Here is a 16,620-nt window from a genome sequence, read left to right on the forward strand (position 1 = left end):
ACGCAACTTGAATAATTTAATTTTCGATCTATTGTCCCAATTTTCGCTTTCGATCTGTTGTATTTCGATCTATTGTCCTAGCACCAGGTCAGGGATACTGCTAAGCGATAGCCTCTTTTGACCGTTAGTAGCGCTTTCCTTTCCGTTTACGAATTGTTGGTCTCGTAATGTCTGTTTCCAGTGTTTGTCCAAATTTGCTTTGAATACGTTCAATGGCTTGGTGGTCACCATTGATATATTACCCATTGAATCATTGTGAAAATATGGCACGTTCGTCTGGTGTGCAAACAATATGCCCCCACTAAGATGGGGGGCGCAAACGGGAAAGATCCTAGTCTAATTTTGTTACAATGTGTTGAAGCTCTGTTACGTAACCAAGAATCAGAGCCATGGTTTACTCCAGAAATCCATGTGCGATCCTTGTTTTAAATATAACGTTTTTTGGGCCCGGTAATGGATGACGACCAAATCCGACGAAATTTACTCGCTTTCCGTTTCTTTTTGCCAGTTAAATTGAGATTGCACGGTTAATGGGTTATCACTGCGATGGCAACAAGATAAGCAAATAAATAAGGCCCCATCAAGCGAGACTGGCTTTTTTCGACAATTTCATATCTTTAGTAGTAGTAGGAGAGTCTTTAGGGTCGGAGCCCACGGGTGTAAAACCCTTCGGTTTTCGTTTGGCACGAGTTTTTTTTACATTGGATTGCAGATTCCACAGTTGCATAGAAGTCTCCAGGTGCAGCTGTAGAGTTCGTTGTAGCTTCTGTGAAAGTAGTTTTGGTATATCTCTGTCAGAAGTTTCTTCGTCATTGGCTTCTCCGTTGTTCTTCTGATGATGTTGTATAGCTCTGCGGCTCTGAAGAAGAAGTTTTCGTCTGATTTCTGTAGTCGGTGTTTGGGGAGTTCAAATTCCTGCTTTTGTCTTGTTTCGTTTTCTTTTCGCTTTGGCAGTTTGTCTTCGGGGACGTAGTAATTGCCTTCTAGGATTTACTGAGACAAAAATGCCTCAACTCGTATCTGTTACCTTGACTGTGTTGAAACATGCACTGAATACTTAAATAAAGTGCTTTTTTAATGCTGCCGGCGGTTGATTTATTTAGTTGAATTTTTAAGGTAATAAAATGCTTCTAATTTATGCGACAAGATGAAGAAATCAACTGAAGGAAAGCAAATAAAGTCGCTCTCCAAGTAAGAATTTTATTTTCAATTCTTTGAGTTGAGTCAAGTCAATTTTGGCCAATCGATAGCATTTAGGGCGATCTAACAGAGCGGTATCACTGAAAAGCTCTTGAAAAAAAATAATCGAAACTTGAAGCAGGTTTTCAAGTTGTGAATATGACAGATTTTCAAAATTATTATATTTTCTCGCGCTTTTTCTCTTTAGTTACAGCCGGCTTCACTCATTATGGCTTATTTTCAGAAACTTCAGTTTTTGTTTCTTGGGGATGTTTTCAGCCGGTCATTTTCTTAATTTTTTTCATTATCTCTTTCAATATCAGGGCGCTTAATTAAGATAGGTTTTTATTTGCAAGCGTCTGCTCCTGGTGAAATTTGGGGGACGCTTTCATCTGTTTAATTTAACTAAGGAGAATCTTAGTTCAAACTTTTTTTTTGAGTTGATTGTTTCTTGAAGAATAAAAGGTTGCGTTAATTTATTTTACTCATCTGAAGTTTAAAGATTTGCTACGCAAAGTTTTTCATTGTAATACTTTTTTCAATTTTTTGCAAGACAAATTATTGCTTAGAAACCTATCAAAAAAAATACTTTCGCTTTTCTAACCGTCAGAACGTTTACTATAACTTTGAGTAAAATATTGTTTTTTTAATGTTAAAAACAAGCCAAAAACGAGCTAAAAACGAACCAAGATGTGGTAATCTTCATTTTTTTGAAAAGAAAAACTGTTGAAAAAAAGCTGAAAAGGATATAAAGTCAGGGCCTCTCGTGAAACTGAACAAATCCAAGTTGTTCGCGTGATGTGCGTCATTTTTCACTCTAATTGGGGCAATTTTTAAAATTCAATGAATTTGATTTGTATTGGGGCGCTGTCTTTTCAGATCTGTTCACACATTAAGATTTTTGAAGTCAAATTTGAGTGGTGATTTTGGTCACGCCGAAACAGGAATTGGAGCAAAAAATTGAGTGGTTTTGAGGCGTGAAATTTTTTCGCTCTAATTTTGAAGTAGAGTGATAAAACGGTGTTGGAACGCTAGTGGTTTTTTGTTCACATGCGGCAATTTTGACATTGATTTTCTGTTTTTTTTTAAATATTTTTGATCTGAATTTTTTAGAAATGGTATCCCCAATTCACTCATAGTCCGTTCTAGGTATAGTTTTTTGTTTAGTCAATGAAAATTTTTTGAATTGTACATCAGGACTTGTCCTGCTATGTATTGTTCATTCGCGTCATTGAGTTTTTGGTCACAAGTGACTAACCTCACTTTCACTGAGTACACTGATTGTATTTCACTCTGATTGAAGGTTTTTTGAGGACAACTAATAGAAACAACTCATAAAATATACTAAATTGAAATATGACATCTCAACAAAAATGAAATTTGGCTATTTCGGTCTTATTTTTTCAGGTCTACATTTTGCAGGTCTACGATGCAGCTATTTTCTGGCAATTACCTTTTTTTTCCTTGGCTACTTACGAAATTCAAAGAAAACAGACGAAGTACGTTCTAATTTCGAATATCCGTTGATTTAAAGGGGGAAACGGTGACTGTATAGCTCTCTGATTTTAGATAGAGCCCATCCAACTTCAAAACTTGAACAAAATATAGTCAAAATTCTTTATAGTGAACTTTAAGAATTGTTTATTAGAGCGCTTGGCATCTGATGGGTTGGAACCTTATGCGCAAACGCACATTACGGGCCCACTTGAGTTGCTAAATATTCGAGCTGATGTTTATTATAATTAATTTATTAGTGCTCTTCGATGTATAAAACTGTAAGTAATTTCATTTTAGATGGAAGAGCCACCATAAAAGGTAGACCGGATTTTAAATCTGCCTGACAATTTCATAATCCTAACATGAAAAACTAACATCATCCTTTCATGAGTTTGCATTTCAATTAATTATTTCAACTATACCAGGTTGTGCTTTTGTGAGTTGTCAATTTGCCTTCTAACCCCCCCCCCCCCCCCCCCACTAAACTGTTCGAACACGATACAATTTCAGGTCTTCCTCGCTGCCTGAAAACACATTGGAAAATGTGTCAGCTGTTATGGCAGCAGCCAGAAAATCGCAGCAGCTGCCAAAGTATCCAATATTGGCCGAGCATGTACCCTCATTAACACACAATCGAAATGGGAGTACACAAAGTAGTGGAGGAGAAAGTATTGCGAGTGGAAGGAAAATGTCCCTGAGGCCAGGTCATCATGTGAAACATTCCTGGGACTCAACTAATGGAGTGGAAAGTGCAGCGGAGTTTGATGTTGATGAGAATTCAACATTTGAGGTAACTAAATTTAACCGGGTAGCATTGTGGGTTGGCACATATTTTTTTACCAGTTCTTAAACGTGATTTATGAAAAAGGTTGAATTTAACGCTCGTTTCAGGTGGTATCCGAGGACAGCAAAGCTGGAAGAGCTTTTCTGAAGCAGTTTCCTGATTTCGTTGAGTTGCCAATAGATCATGCGAGTAAGTAAAGGGACTACTTGATTGTTTCAAATAGAAAATAAAAATTAGGTTTGATCTACAGTATTTCGTGCTACTACTCAGCAAATACTGACTCAGCTTGATTACTTTAAATGGACACTAGAGTGCAACATGAATGTTGATGGTTTCAGATTTTTCCTGTTCGTTGGTTAAAGACACAGTGCCGATGCATGGGAGAATGTATTTGACCCCATCCTATGTTTGCTTCGTGTCAAAATTGTTTAAGAAAAAGGTTCGTTATCTTTTCTTGAAGCAGATCATTGACTTGTCAATCGAGATAGATTCTATTCTATTTTCAGTACGCTATCAAGTTCGATGAGATCTTGTCTATTACAAAGGAGAAGTCGGCTTTCGTGGTACCCAATGCTATTAAAATAATTTCACAGACACAGAAATTCACATTTGGGTCACTATTCCATCGCCATACAACATACAAGGTAAAATGAGTTTAGAAATATAGAAATGAGTTTAGAAAAGGCTGTAGAAATTTTTTTTACTTATTGGTGATGACTGCGAAAGTAATAGCATTTTAAAAAGAAACGACCATGATTGGTGTTGTGCGTTGACAGAATTTTCCAAATTGCCGATAACGTAAAATATTCATATGCCCAGAATATTTTTCACAGCTGTAAGCTGAGCGTGGCTTTATTGGGGTGATCTTGGATTTTCATTTTTGGTCGTCTAACGCTCTTTTTAATAGCCGCGAATCGATAGCTGAGGCTATTATTGGCCTTCTATTGGTTTTTACGACTCGAAGAGGAGTATTGGTTTTCTTAAGATTTTTTTTTACCGGAAGTACTATTCGTTCAGACGCTGTTTTGACCTGAAAGCGAAAATGAGAAAAATTGCTGTGTGAACTATTTTTTTCTGAGCGAGAGAAGTTTTTTGATCATGCGCTGCGTTTAGTGAATGACTTTTTGACTTTGAAAAGTAGTTGTTGACGGAATGGAACATATAGATAACCGTTTTCAGCCGTTTTTTTGTCGAAGTGGCCCAATTTTTTTGCTTGTAATTTGGTTTTTTGTAGAAATGATTTTTATTCGACGCTTTTTTGGAATTGTAAACCTTGGAATTTAATATCACCGTGTTTTGCAGAGCCTGAAAACGCGTTTCAAGTTCAAAGTGGCACCTATTTCTTTATTTTTTAATTTATTTTATGCATTTTTTCTATTAATTTCTTCATTTTTGGATCTTTTAGCCGTCTTTTTGTCGAAAATCGGTTAATATGGCAACTTCCTGTTGATAATTCATATGCTCCAAGACTCTTTCTACCTTGATGTATTTTTTAAATAAAATTGTACATATGCTAATCAGATTTTTGCAGTTTTTTCAATTTTTCTTCAGTTTTTTTGTCTGTATTTTTGTTTTAATTACAAGAATTAGTCTTTTTCTGCAACATGAGGGGATTTAATTTCGTTCAATAAAAACTTCAATCATTTTTAAGCGTTAAATTTTTGAAAAACAGTTAAAAATTTTTTATAAATGCAGTCTTAAATATTTTTTGACAATAATTTTTTTATAAATGCAGTCTTAAATATTTTTTGACAATATTTTTTTGGAAAATGTTTCGTGTGTTTGCTTTTTGCTTTTTCATTTTTATTCCGTTCAGGGGGATAGACCTTTATATCGGATGGCTCATTGTCTTCTATGTCTCGAATGCTGAAAAATGAAATGTTTTGTTTTTCTTGTTTTTACTTTGATTTTACTTTGATTTTTACTTTGATTTTTCTTGATTTTACTTTGATTTTTGCTTTCAAAAATCAAGAATTAGTCTTTGTTACGGTGTTCCTTACGTGGTGTCCATGTTCTTCACATTTTAGTTTGTTTCCTTCTCGCTCTGTCTCTGCACCTACATTTATATTGGTTTTATTGTTTTTTTTCAGTTATTAAAGAATTGAATGATATCAGATTTTTCTTAGATTTTCTTAATTTCATTGGTTTGCAATTATTTCATTGAACATAAGGCAGTGCTGAGAATTTGCTAGCAAGCCTTTTCCAAAATTCCCACATCACAATACCCACATTTTTATTGTATTTTTTGTTCTGGCCTTGGTATTGTTCTTAAGCGGTTTCTTGCCTTTGAATGTTATTTTGTCGCTTTTCTTGGATTATTTTAATTCTTGAGTTAGTTTGAAAACATGTTGTCTAGCATGTAAACGATAGGGAAAAATCTTTCGTGTTAATTGCAAGGATTAGAAATCTTACTGTAGTAGTTTTCTGATTCTTAAGTTTGCGTATTATTTTTTGAAAAATTTAACTTAGTTTCTTTACTTAAGTTATTATTATTACCTGCCATTTGCGTGCCATTTGCGTTCGCTATCTTTTTGAGATTAGAATAATGAGTAATTTGAGGGCAATTGACAGCCTATCAGTGTTTTGACCATCCTAATTATGTTGCACTTTTTCTAACGTTACCAAACATTTTCAATAATATATATTTTTGCTGCATTTTGTTTCTTTTGGTGACAGTGTTTCCAATTTTTCGGAAAATTCAATTTTTGGGACAGTGTTTTAAATTTCTCCAAAGATAATGACTTCAGCTGCAATTTCGGTTTTTTGTAAAGTTTTTACGCTTCCGGAATTCTCCCGGCTATGTTTTTTTATTTCGTCATGATTTTTGTTACAACCATATGACGTCACAACCACTTCAAATCTGCTTTTTGTTCATTCGTTCATGCGATTTCAACTGATTTGCGTGCGTGACGTCATTTTTCACTCTTAGTGGAGCGAGTTTTTTTGTTCATTTGCGTGATTCAATTTTTGGTCACACGTGACTTACCTCACTCTTAAAAATGACCTTCTCACTCTAAAATTGACTTTTCTTAATTCAAAGAGACAAGGTCAAATGAGTGCTTTTCACTTTAATTGAAGGTTATTTAAGAGCAGCAAATAGAAACAGCAATAAATTTTATAGATTCTTAATCAAAATTTAACATCTCAGCCCTTAATGAAAAGAATAATTTTCTTTTTTGGTCTGTCTTTTTTACCTTCTTTTTGAGACTACAGATCTATGGAGCCCCTTGCGGCTATTTTCTGGCAATTTGCCAGCTGTGTTTTCGTTTTACATTTCTCACGCCCCATTTAAAAGAGCGATTTCGATCACGTTTTCATGCCACTCTTTTGGCTGATTTTATGTGCGTGGTGTCATTTGTTAATACGATCTTAAGCGTTGTTTATTGCGTGGTTACTTTTTTTTATCATAAATGACTTAGCTCACTCTCTAAATTGACCTTTAAAGCTACAACTGTTTAACAACTGAGGGCTACTAAAATTGAAATTTTGAGTATGAAACGAAATAAATATTTAAATAACTATGAATTGTATTGACAACTCCGTCAATTGAGTTAAATAGCTGATGCTAATAATTGCTCGCGAATGAGAAGAAATTGTCGTAAACGTGTGTCTTTTTGCAATTTTTTGCTTGACCGTTTTGCGTTTTTCTTCTAGAATAATCTTTGACTTCTCAAGTGACTTTTTCGCGCACTTCAATTTTTGAGCGATTTCAATTGCTCTCACTCCGAAATCAAGTTTGTTATTCAAACAAAACTGATTGTCAGAGAGTCGATGATAAGGCCCTCTGGTTAATACCTCCGTCGAGGTGACGGAATTGGACTCAGGATGTCGGGGTTCGAATGCTATCTTCGGCTGGTTTTGCAGCCATAAAAAAAAATTATCTAGGCTACAGCCCCTGAATTAAATTGCGCTGCCTGTCATTCGTGAGCAATCTTTCCGACGTTAGCCTGTTTATGATTTTTATTGTACGGCACTTAAGTCAATTTCGCAGCTATTTCGACAATCTGCGGGCTGTGTCATATATCTACTGGCTATGATTATAGTCATTTTTTTTGTATTGACAGCAAGAGGTCATTCAAATGCTATCTATCATTTTCTAAACTTTGCTTTAGTATGAACTTGTCGTCAAGTCAGTTCTGTCCCGTAAAGTTTAAGGTGGCTATAAAGAAGAATGTGTCAAAATGCGCTATTTAATTGCCTAAGAACAAACTTTTTGAAGTCAGCATTGTTGGGGTAAGACACTTTTCGAGCGACTTTGTCCTTGATTTTGAGAGATTCACGTGATCTTAATTGCTCTATTTGATCAAATCTTAAGGAGCAGAACTCAATTGGCGACAGTTTTGTGTTAAAAGTCAAATGAAAGGTGCGCTGAATTTGGTTTCATTTTTTATTGAAATCCTAAAAGTGGCTCACGATAACATCTAATGACGTCCAATAAAGCTTGGATTTAGTATTATTGGACAGCTTTTTGTTCAATGCAACAATCGTATGCCATAACTTGCTCCCAAAGGAAGGCAGCGGTTATATTAGTCTTGCGGTCTTTTTATGCAATTTTCTGCTTCATCAATTTTATCTTTGGCGCTTTTGGTTCTCGAAAAGTTGATAAAAACCTGGAGGGCCCTAAGTCGCTGAGCAGCTCTCTTTGAGCTCTTCTAGTCTCTAAGTTTAGAGATCACCAAAGGTGCAGAGAAGACAGCAATCATGGTATAAATGGATTTTTGGCGGATTGACCCCCTCACTCCGTCTGCAACCCTCCCCTCACTGCCCCCCCCCCCCCCCCCCACCTTCTCTCTCACTCCCATATTTTTCTAAACCTATCCCACAGTGCACCTGACCTCCCTCCCGCAAGCACCCCCTCACCTGATGCTAGCCTCTCACCCCAATCTGGCGACTACCAAAGGTAACCGCTCCCAGATTGTTTGAGAGCAGTTTGACCGAAGTTGGTTATGTTTGAAAATCGTGTAACCTTTTGTTGCCTTTTCAGAATCTTTTTATGCCCTATCTTCTACATTGTAACAAAAAAGTGTCCATAAAAAGTAAATATACGGTCCCCGGAACTAATGTGTATACTTCTTCATTAAAAGGGCAGCGAAATTTTTTTGAATTTCTAGATGAAACTTTTGTTGACGACGAGCACATTACATAGAAAGGTGAAAGTTTGATCAAGATTTTTTGCTGAAATTCTGTGTCAATGTTTTAGCTGAGTATTGAAGAACTGCTGAGTCCTATTTTTTTTGCAATAGCAGTTTTATAATTGTTTTTATAATGGGGGCTCTAGTGCCTGTACCAATGTAGAAATTTCAAGCACGTCTATGGAGGCTGTTCTGAGAAGATATGCTTGCTACGTTCGCATGCTATTTAATTGTTAGGGTTTGGCCTGTCATTGTTTTTTTTATTTGCACGTATCAGAATGTGCCTAAAATTAGTGATGCGATGATTTTTACTGATAGATTTTTCATTAGTTAAACTTGATGTTTGTAGCTACTAACTATTCTGCTTGGCCGGAGTAATTCGAAGAAAGGATCGGTGGATATAGACAGGTTGTCGGTGCACTCGATGCCAAGCAGACGAGAAGAATTAGGCAACAAAACTGACAACGACACCAGTTTAGGAACTACAACCAGCAACGTGGATTCATCCTACATTGATAGCGAAGAGCTCTCTAATAACGGTATGCTGAATTGAGCTTTTTCTTCATGTTTGCGTTCTCGAATGGAATTCACAGAAGCTTCTCGGGTTGTTATGGTTGTTGTATCACTTCCGAAATATGATCAGCAGGCATGAAGAAAAGCGGAAACGTTAATATCGTACGTTATTTTTTTAAATTTGCCCGGCGTTATTCTGTTATGTGCCATGCTATTAATTGCTTTCGAGCGAAGTTTGAAGTGATTATTGTAAACGTGCTGGTCTTTTTATGCAAAATTTTTACTTGACCGTTTTTGCGCTTTGTTATAGAACTTTCTGTGACTTTTTCATGCTTCACCTCTCCATTTTGAGTGATTTCAATTGAGCTATTCCGAAATAAAGGTTGTTGATAATATGAAAGTGATTGCTAGCGGTTAAGTATGAAATCAGTCTTAGCTTAATTTTAAAGGTATCTGAGTGCTACCCTGGAGCGTGTGGGTTCAATTTTTCGCTTGACCGATTTTTCGTCTGACGCTTTTGACTTTTCGTCCTCAAAAACGGGACAAACAGTTAGCGCCCAGCGGGCATTGAGTGCTCTTAGAGCCTTTCGGCTCTGTTTCAGCTCAAACTGTTTTGGAGACTTATACTTAAGGTGTGGAGTGCGGTCCCTAGATGTTGAAGACACTCCACCCCCACTTTTGACCCCCCGCTCACTATTGCCCCACTCCCCAGCGCCTTGTTGCCCCCCCACCCAACTGTTGCCCCCCTCCCCATCAGCCCCCGGTGCGCTCCCCGCTGCTCCGTTCGAACAACCGATCGCTGAAAACATGCAATTTTATACTACTTTTCAATTTTTTTCAGGTTTCTGAAAATGTTTGTCATTTTTGGAGTTTTTTCTGCCCTAGGTGTCAAAAAACCTCATCTAGGGTTTTATATTAGTTTACTGCATACTTTCTAGTGGTATTGGAATTGTTTCAACATTTTAACATCACGAATTTTAGCATTTTTTTTGACAAATAGTGAAAAATTTTTCGACATTTATTTTTCATTATTCACTTCTTTTCAGATTTAGGGGCCAGAAAACGTCCTCAAGGGTTTGATAATAATTTACTGAAAAAGTTTTATTTGCCATGGAATAGCTTTCTGTTTTTTAGTATGACAAATTTAAGCAACTTTTTGATAAAACTTGCGTTTCAAGTTTTTTTAAAAATTTTTGTCATTTTTAGGTTTCTCCAGCTTCAAGAGCTGAAGAACCTCCTCTAGGGTTTGACAATATGTTACTGTATAGTTTTTAAATGTAATGAAGTGTTTTTAAAAAATATATATTTGCAATTTTTTCAAGTTTTTTTTGAATTTTTTCGAATTTTTTATCTTTTTTTCCGCCCCCAGGGACCTCCTCCAAGGTTTGATGGTAAGCGGTCGCATAGTTTTTAGAGTCAATGGAATGGTTATCAATATTTCAATGACTCAATATTTTAATGACTCAATATTTTTATGATAAAAATTATTTTTTCTTCAAATTTTTGGAAAATTTTTATCATGTTCCAAGTTTATGGATCTTTGTGAGCCAGTGAAACTAATTAAAGATTGAAATAGAGATACTGGATAGTCTCGAGACTATGAAATGGTTTTGAGGATTTTAATATCTTGAATTTTAGCAAGATTTTAAATTTTGCGATTGTTTTCAATTTTTTCGATTATTTTTGTCCTTTTCTGAGTCCAACTATCCTTACTGGCCAACGAAGCTTTTCAAGTCTTGCAGACGGGCTACTTGACATAATTCCAGAGACTAGGAATTTTTTTGAACATTTTCACTGAAATCTGGAAGCTTTTTAAAAACAATATTTTGCAAATTTTTAAAATACCAGCTTTTCATTTGATTTATTTACTAACAAGGCTAGAAAACTGAAAGTTGAACTTGAGTCGAATCAAGCTAAAGCTAGCCTCACTAAACTGCGGCTAGCTACTGACAAAGCCAGCTGCTCGCCGGTCGTTTGAGAGCAATTTGTTCGACGTTAGTCGGTTATGTTTTTAGACTGCCGATCTACGAAGCTATTGCGGCTATTGCGATTTGCCAGCTATGTTGTTTAATTGCTTTGGAAGTGAGCAATTATTATAAACCTGTCTTTTTCTGCAAAAATTTTGCTTAACCGCTTTTGTTTTTTTGTTCTAAATTATTCCTCGCTTTCTAGTGACTTTTTAAGCGTAATTTAATTTTTGCTTAATCTCATATGCTATTTTTGAAATAAAAGCTGTTGCTGAAATTAAAGCTATTGTGAGGGATTGAGAAAGTTGTTATAGCTTAGTGGTTAAGCTGTCTGACTGCAGAATTGTAGCTCGAGGGTTTGAACCCCTAAGACGTTAGATCTTTTGTAATTTAATGAATTCTAAGCTACCTCCCCTAAATTAAATTGTCCCCGCCTATCGTTCGAGGACAATTCATCCGGCGTTAGTCTATTTATTAATTATCCTACGTTACTCTGAGAAAAATTTTGACAGCAATTTGTGTGGCGGCCAATTCAAAAAACGATCGCTGATGTTTAATTGCTCTCGAACGAAGTTCGTAGCAATTATTGTAAACGTGTTGGTCGTTTTTTGTTTAAATTTTTCGCTTAACCATTTTGCGCTTTTCTTCTAGAACATTCGTTGACTTCTCAAGTGACTTTTCGCACTTTCCTTCTTCTTTTTTGTGTGATCTCTATTGCTTTCACTCCGAAGTAAAGTCTGTTGCTAAAATAAAATTGATTGCAGCATAGCAATAAGAAGGGCCTGATAGCCGAGTCGGCAGTGCTTCTGGTGCGGGAGCGGGAGGTCCATGGTTCGAATCCCGGATTGATTATTTATTTTTGCACCCATAGAGAAAAATATCTATGCTACAGCCCCTGAATTAAATTGCATCGCCTATCGTTCGGGAGCAATTCTTCCGACATTAGTCGGTTTATGTTTTAGCATATTAACTGTCAAAAAGTTTGACCAAGTTTTCAGATTTCACTTGCTGCGCAAATAAGTTTTCCTTACAAGTTTGATCATTGTTTTGCAGATATTAATTGAGCTCCATCGGACTCATTTCGATTCTGAGAGTATTAAAATTTATGTCAATGAGATGATCGGTTAAAATAGTTATTTGCCTTCAAACAAAGTATGGCAGTAGTTTGGGCCCTGGTGCTTTTATTTTACTTAATAATTTTGTCTGCTCAATTTAGCTTTTTGACTCGCTTTTCCACGCTTGAATTCCTGATTTTGGCGTGATCAAAGTTGCTGTCGTTCAGAATTTACGGCCGGGCAACTGAATTGACAGTTTACTGCAATTAAAATAAATTAAGCTGTTACTTTCTTGCAAATGTTCTAAATTATTATCTGCTAAAATCAATTAAGGCTCCAACCACCTATTCGAATTGAACAGGCTACAATTGACCCCCTGACTTATCGCACTCTCTCTATATGACTTTTAAGCTCAATATTTTGGACAATTAAGGTTACTCAAAGCTGTTTCAAGTTCAATAATGAACTACAGTATAATGAAGATTGTTAGTAATACGACTCGGTGACAGAAATGAAAAATTCTATATTTTTGCACGCGAGCTAAATTGCTTTCACAATTTTTTTCAGCAGTAATATGGATCTTCTCGGTCTTTTCTAATGGGATTAACTTTTTGGCTGATCGGTTCGACTCTTCATCGAGAGAAGTGAGATAAAATGGTCCTCAATCCGAGGGCGTTCAGTTGCGATGTATTGCTGTTGATGATCTACTAGTCTCTTAGTTAACCAAAACTGCTTCAGTTGCAAAAATGTATGGTCAACAGGAAAATTTTGGCAGGTTTGAACCACTTTAGTGAGTGGTTGTTAACAGTTTTCTCCAGTTTGGCCTTCTCGTAATGAAACTATGATGAGTATCATTAATTGTTCTAAAACGAACTTGTAGCAATTTTATCAGTCCTGTGGTCCTGTGCATTTTTTATGCAATTTTTTTGCTCGGTCGATTTTTTGTTTGACGCTTTTCACTTTTTGTTTTCAAAAATGGAATAAACAGGTAAAACTCAAGAGTGCACTAAGTTGCTGAGCAGCGCTGTTGGAGCTTTACGAGACTGTAATGGTACGATTCTCCGAAGTTGTTGAGAAGATATAAATAAATGGTATGAAGCTCAGATTTTTGCCCATACACTCACACCTGTCCGCCTCCCTCCAATTGCGCGCTTCGCTAACCACTCCCACCGCTTGAAATCCCTCCTTACAACCCCCTAGCCACCACCCCCCCCCACCACACACACACACACACACACACACACACACACACACATAAAGACCATAATGCGTCCCCTTTTATACTCCCTCATTTTCCGCGCTCTTAAGTTGAACTAGCCTCTCGAAGCAACAGCCTACTACGGAAGGCAGCTGGTCACCAAACTCTAGTCAGTTCTTTCTTTCGTCTGCTCTTTTCAATCCCCATTGTGGTCACGGGATGTGATTGCTTTAATTTTCCGACAATCTGTTGTATGTTTTTATTCAATTATCATTCAGCTCAAATTAAGCCAAAGCGAAGCTGCTCAGTAGAAAGATACGAAATCGAAAACGAAATTAAAGAGATTAACCAATGATGGGCGCTCATAAACGCAATTACTCAATTTTGCTCGTGTCTGCACTTTAGGTCTAAATGCTGAGTGAATGTAATTCAAATTTTTATCCCCCCGTTAAGAAGCGGGATTAAAACCTAACAAATCAAGGAAAATTGAACGTATTTTTTGACAATCTTCTGCTCATTTTTTGGTAATCTTCTGCTCATTTTTCCAATTTTTTGGTAATCTCCTGCTCATTTTTTAAAAAACATTGGTTTCAATTCCAGCTGAGATCATGATAGTCATTCGGATAATCTCGATAATTATTTGAAATCATTGTCTGTTTCAAGATGACATTAACAATCCTGATGCTGATGTTTGTCACAACTCTGAGACACTGAAAGAGAAGGATTTCCGCTCTATGCTGCATCCAGAAGACGGTATGGATAAGAGTGGTACGACCTCTGTTCAGGGACCAGTAATCCAAAATGGTCTGTCAACTGGTGCATATCAGTTGACGGACACTGTGCGATACAGACCTGTCTCGGCAGCATCTAACAAGTCAACAACAGATCCTGAGCAGATGATTATTGCGTCTTGTAAGTTTTGTTTGAAATCTTGATTTCGACGCTCCTCAAAATGAAAATTTTTTTTGTTGATTGTTACAAAATCCATTTTATCTTTCTCAAACTTCCTCATCATTATGAATGGCTGCGTTACGTTTAGACAAATGCTTCCTTTTGTCGCCTACCAATAATTTTCTCTAGAACCGTACATCCAATATTTATCTACTTCAGCTGTCCTTGGATTTTTAATATTTCATATAAATCCTGTAGTTTTTAAAACGGGCCTGTCAACTTTTGTTTCAACTTATAACAATGCAGGAGCAGTCTTTATGAATTCGTCCATTATTTAGGTCGATCATTTGACAAAACACAAAGCAGCGGAGCTTTGGTGGGTAGGGGAGTAGCAAGGGAGGAACCGACGACCACGGCTACTACTACGACTGCTGCATCTGTAGTGGACGATAATAACAACCAATTTCGTCATATCACATCTTCATGCAAGTCAGAAGAATCGTCTGTTCCTGTTGTACGTCTACAACATTCGTCACCCAGGAAGTCGCGGGTTCCTAACAGGTCTCCAAGCAAGCTGCGAGACGAAAGTGCTCCCTCTCAAAAGGAAGCGATTATCGAGAAAGTTGTCACTGTACATAGCTGTAAACGTTGTGATAAGTAAGTGCATTGTGTAGGGTCTTTCATTTCACTCCTGTTTCGTGAGCTTGTTTTCAATGGATATTAGCTGAGTTAGTAACTGGCGTTCTTAAAGAGCGGGGGAATTTTTTGGCCAGTACTTCATTCAAAGCTAGAATCGTAATCGAAAAGTAATGGATATTATTGGAATTTGAATAGCGGTGTTGACGCCATCTTTCCATTTTTGGTTCACCGTTTAATTATGCTGAACTGGTGGATTCTTACTTTACCATGTCTTGCGAGAGCTTTAAACTTTAGATTCTATGTGGCATGCAATTATCTCAGCTGCAACATCAACTTTGCTTAAATTAGCAGTTGATTAGTAGTTCCTAAATCATTATTTCAGTGGCTCAGATTACGTTGGATCATCAGTGTTGGATCCTTTCATCTACCTTCTCATCATCCTCCTCCTTTTTCTGACAACAATTTCCGCCTATTTGACATATGACCTCTACAAAATCCACCTGGATCGCCTGGAGCTGGACCAAACAATGTACAACTATCTCTCATCTGTCGAGAGTGGCGATTTCGGCGATACTCTGGTCTCTGAACAGTTTGATAGTCTGAATTTGAGAGAAAAAGTACAGCTGATGTTGTCTCATTCTTGTGCAATCAGTCAAGCTAACTACCAGAAGTTTGCTCACTCCATCTCTGCGAACAATCACTTATTAAGCAATGTAAGCTAGTGCAATAAAATTAGCGGCGAAGCTGTGAGCTGAGCGTTGCTATGCTGCGGTGTTCGTGGTTTCTTTACAATTCAACGAATTTGAATTGTATTGGGGCACTCTCTTTTAGATCTGTTCATGTTTCCGTGATTTCTGAAGTCAAATTGGAGAAGTTAATAATAGCCGCCGTCAACCTCTCAACGGCTATGTTCAAGGCGCACTCCTTTTTTAAATTTGTTTTTAGCTTTTGATCACGTTTTGTTTTACATAAGTCACGATTTTAACGTTTGACTTCTGAATTACTTCACCCACTGTTTCAACTGAATGGATTCTAAATTTCATGCATTGAATTACGCAATGTAGTAAATACGGTCAATGTCAAAAGATCAAAATCACGAAACGGGATAAACCGATCAAGCCCGGTCATTAAGTCTTAGTGCATTAGGTTATTACAGTTCATTAGAACGATTGCTAGCTGAAAAAAATATTAAGCTTAATAGCGTTCAGTTTGAAAGCCGAATTAAGTATATTTTTGAATCTAACTGAAACCACACATCGAATTAGAACAGTTTTAAAAAAAACTGCCAGTTTTGATTTTTTCTTTTTCAGTTTCAATCCCGGTGTTCATCAACGGCGGCTATTTTCCTGCAATCTGCCGGCTATGTTTTGGGTGAAACGATACAAGTAGTGGAGCGAAAAAGCTAGTGGTTTTTGAATTGAGTTTTTTCAACCCATTTTCAAAGAAGTGTGAGAAAGATGTTTGAACAAAAATTTTGCTTTCTCGATTGTTTTTTGTTCACATGCGACAATTTTTCTTGATTTCTGCTATTTTTAATAGCTACCTCAGCTTCTCAGCCGGCTATTATAGCGCTCATATTTGTTTTCGTCGTACTAAAATTTTTTCTCTACCTTAGTTCACAGCTTGTTCCTTTTGCGTGAAATCTTTTTGACTTCTCCAGGCTAGTTTCACTCTTCTCTCATTCTTCTAAAAGTGTTTTTAGACAGCAGTTGCTCAGCAAAGCAATGCAAAATGAACAGAGTGACTATCAAAAAACGAAATCAGA

General features: G+C 36.7%; 1 protein-coding gene across 2 annotated transcripts in view; it reads left to right on the forward strand.

The window, feature by feature from the left end:
• Positions 1-16,620, forward strand: part of LOC142341478 (uncharacterized) — a 357,626-nt gene that overhangs the window by 331,287 nt on the left and 9,719 nt on the right. Inside the window, exons 2-11 of one of the 2 annotated variants that reach the window (XM_075392438.1) lie at positions 1,115-1,191; positions 2,974-2,994; positions 3,187-3,466; positions 3,568-3,649; positions 3,799-3,899; positions 3,967-4,104; positions 8,942-9,131; positions 13,989-14,237; positions 14,555-14,873; positions 15,238-15,568. In XM_075392438.1, coding sequence (XP_075248553.1) covers positions 1,148-1,191; positions 2,974-2,994; positions 3,187-3,466; positions 3,568-3,649; positions 3,799-3,899; positions 3,967-4,104; positions 8,942-9,131; positions 13,989-14,237; positions 14,555-14,873; positions 15,238-15,568 — 1,755 coding nt within the window. In that variant the 5' untranslated portion in view covers positions 1,115-1,147. The remainder of the gene's footprint in view (positions 1-1,114; positions 1,192-2,973; positions 2,995-3,186; positions 3,467-3,567; positions 3,650-3,798; positions 3,900-3,966; positions 4,105-8,941; positions 9,132-13,988; positions 14,238-14,554; positions 14,874-15,237; positions 15,569-16,620) is intronic. The other variant, XM_075392439.1, reaches the window with a different exon arrangement.

The sequence above is a fragment of the Convolutriloba macropyga genome, chromosome 6 (genome assembly GCF_964194025.1).
Source record: "Convolutriloba macropyga chromosome 6, txConMacr16.3, whole genome shotgun sequence".
NCBI classification, from domain to species: Eukaryota; Metazoa; Xenacoelomorpha; order Acoela; family Convolutidae; genus Convolutriloba; species Convolutriloba macropyga.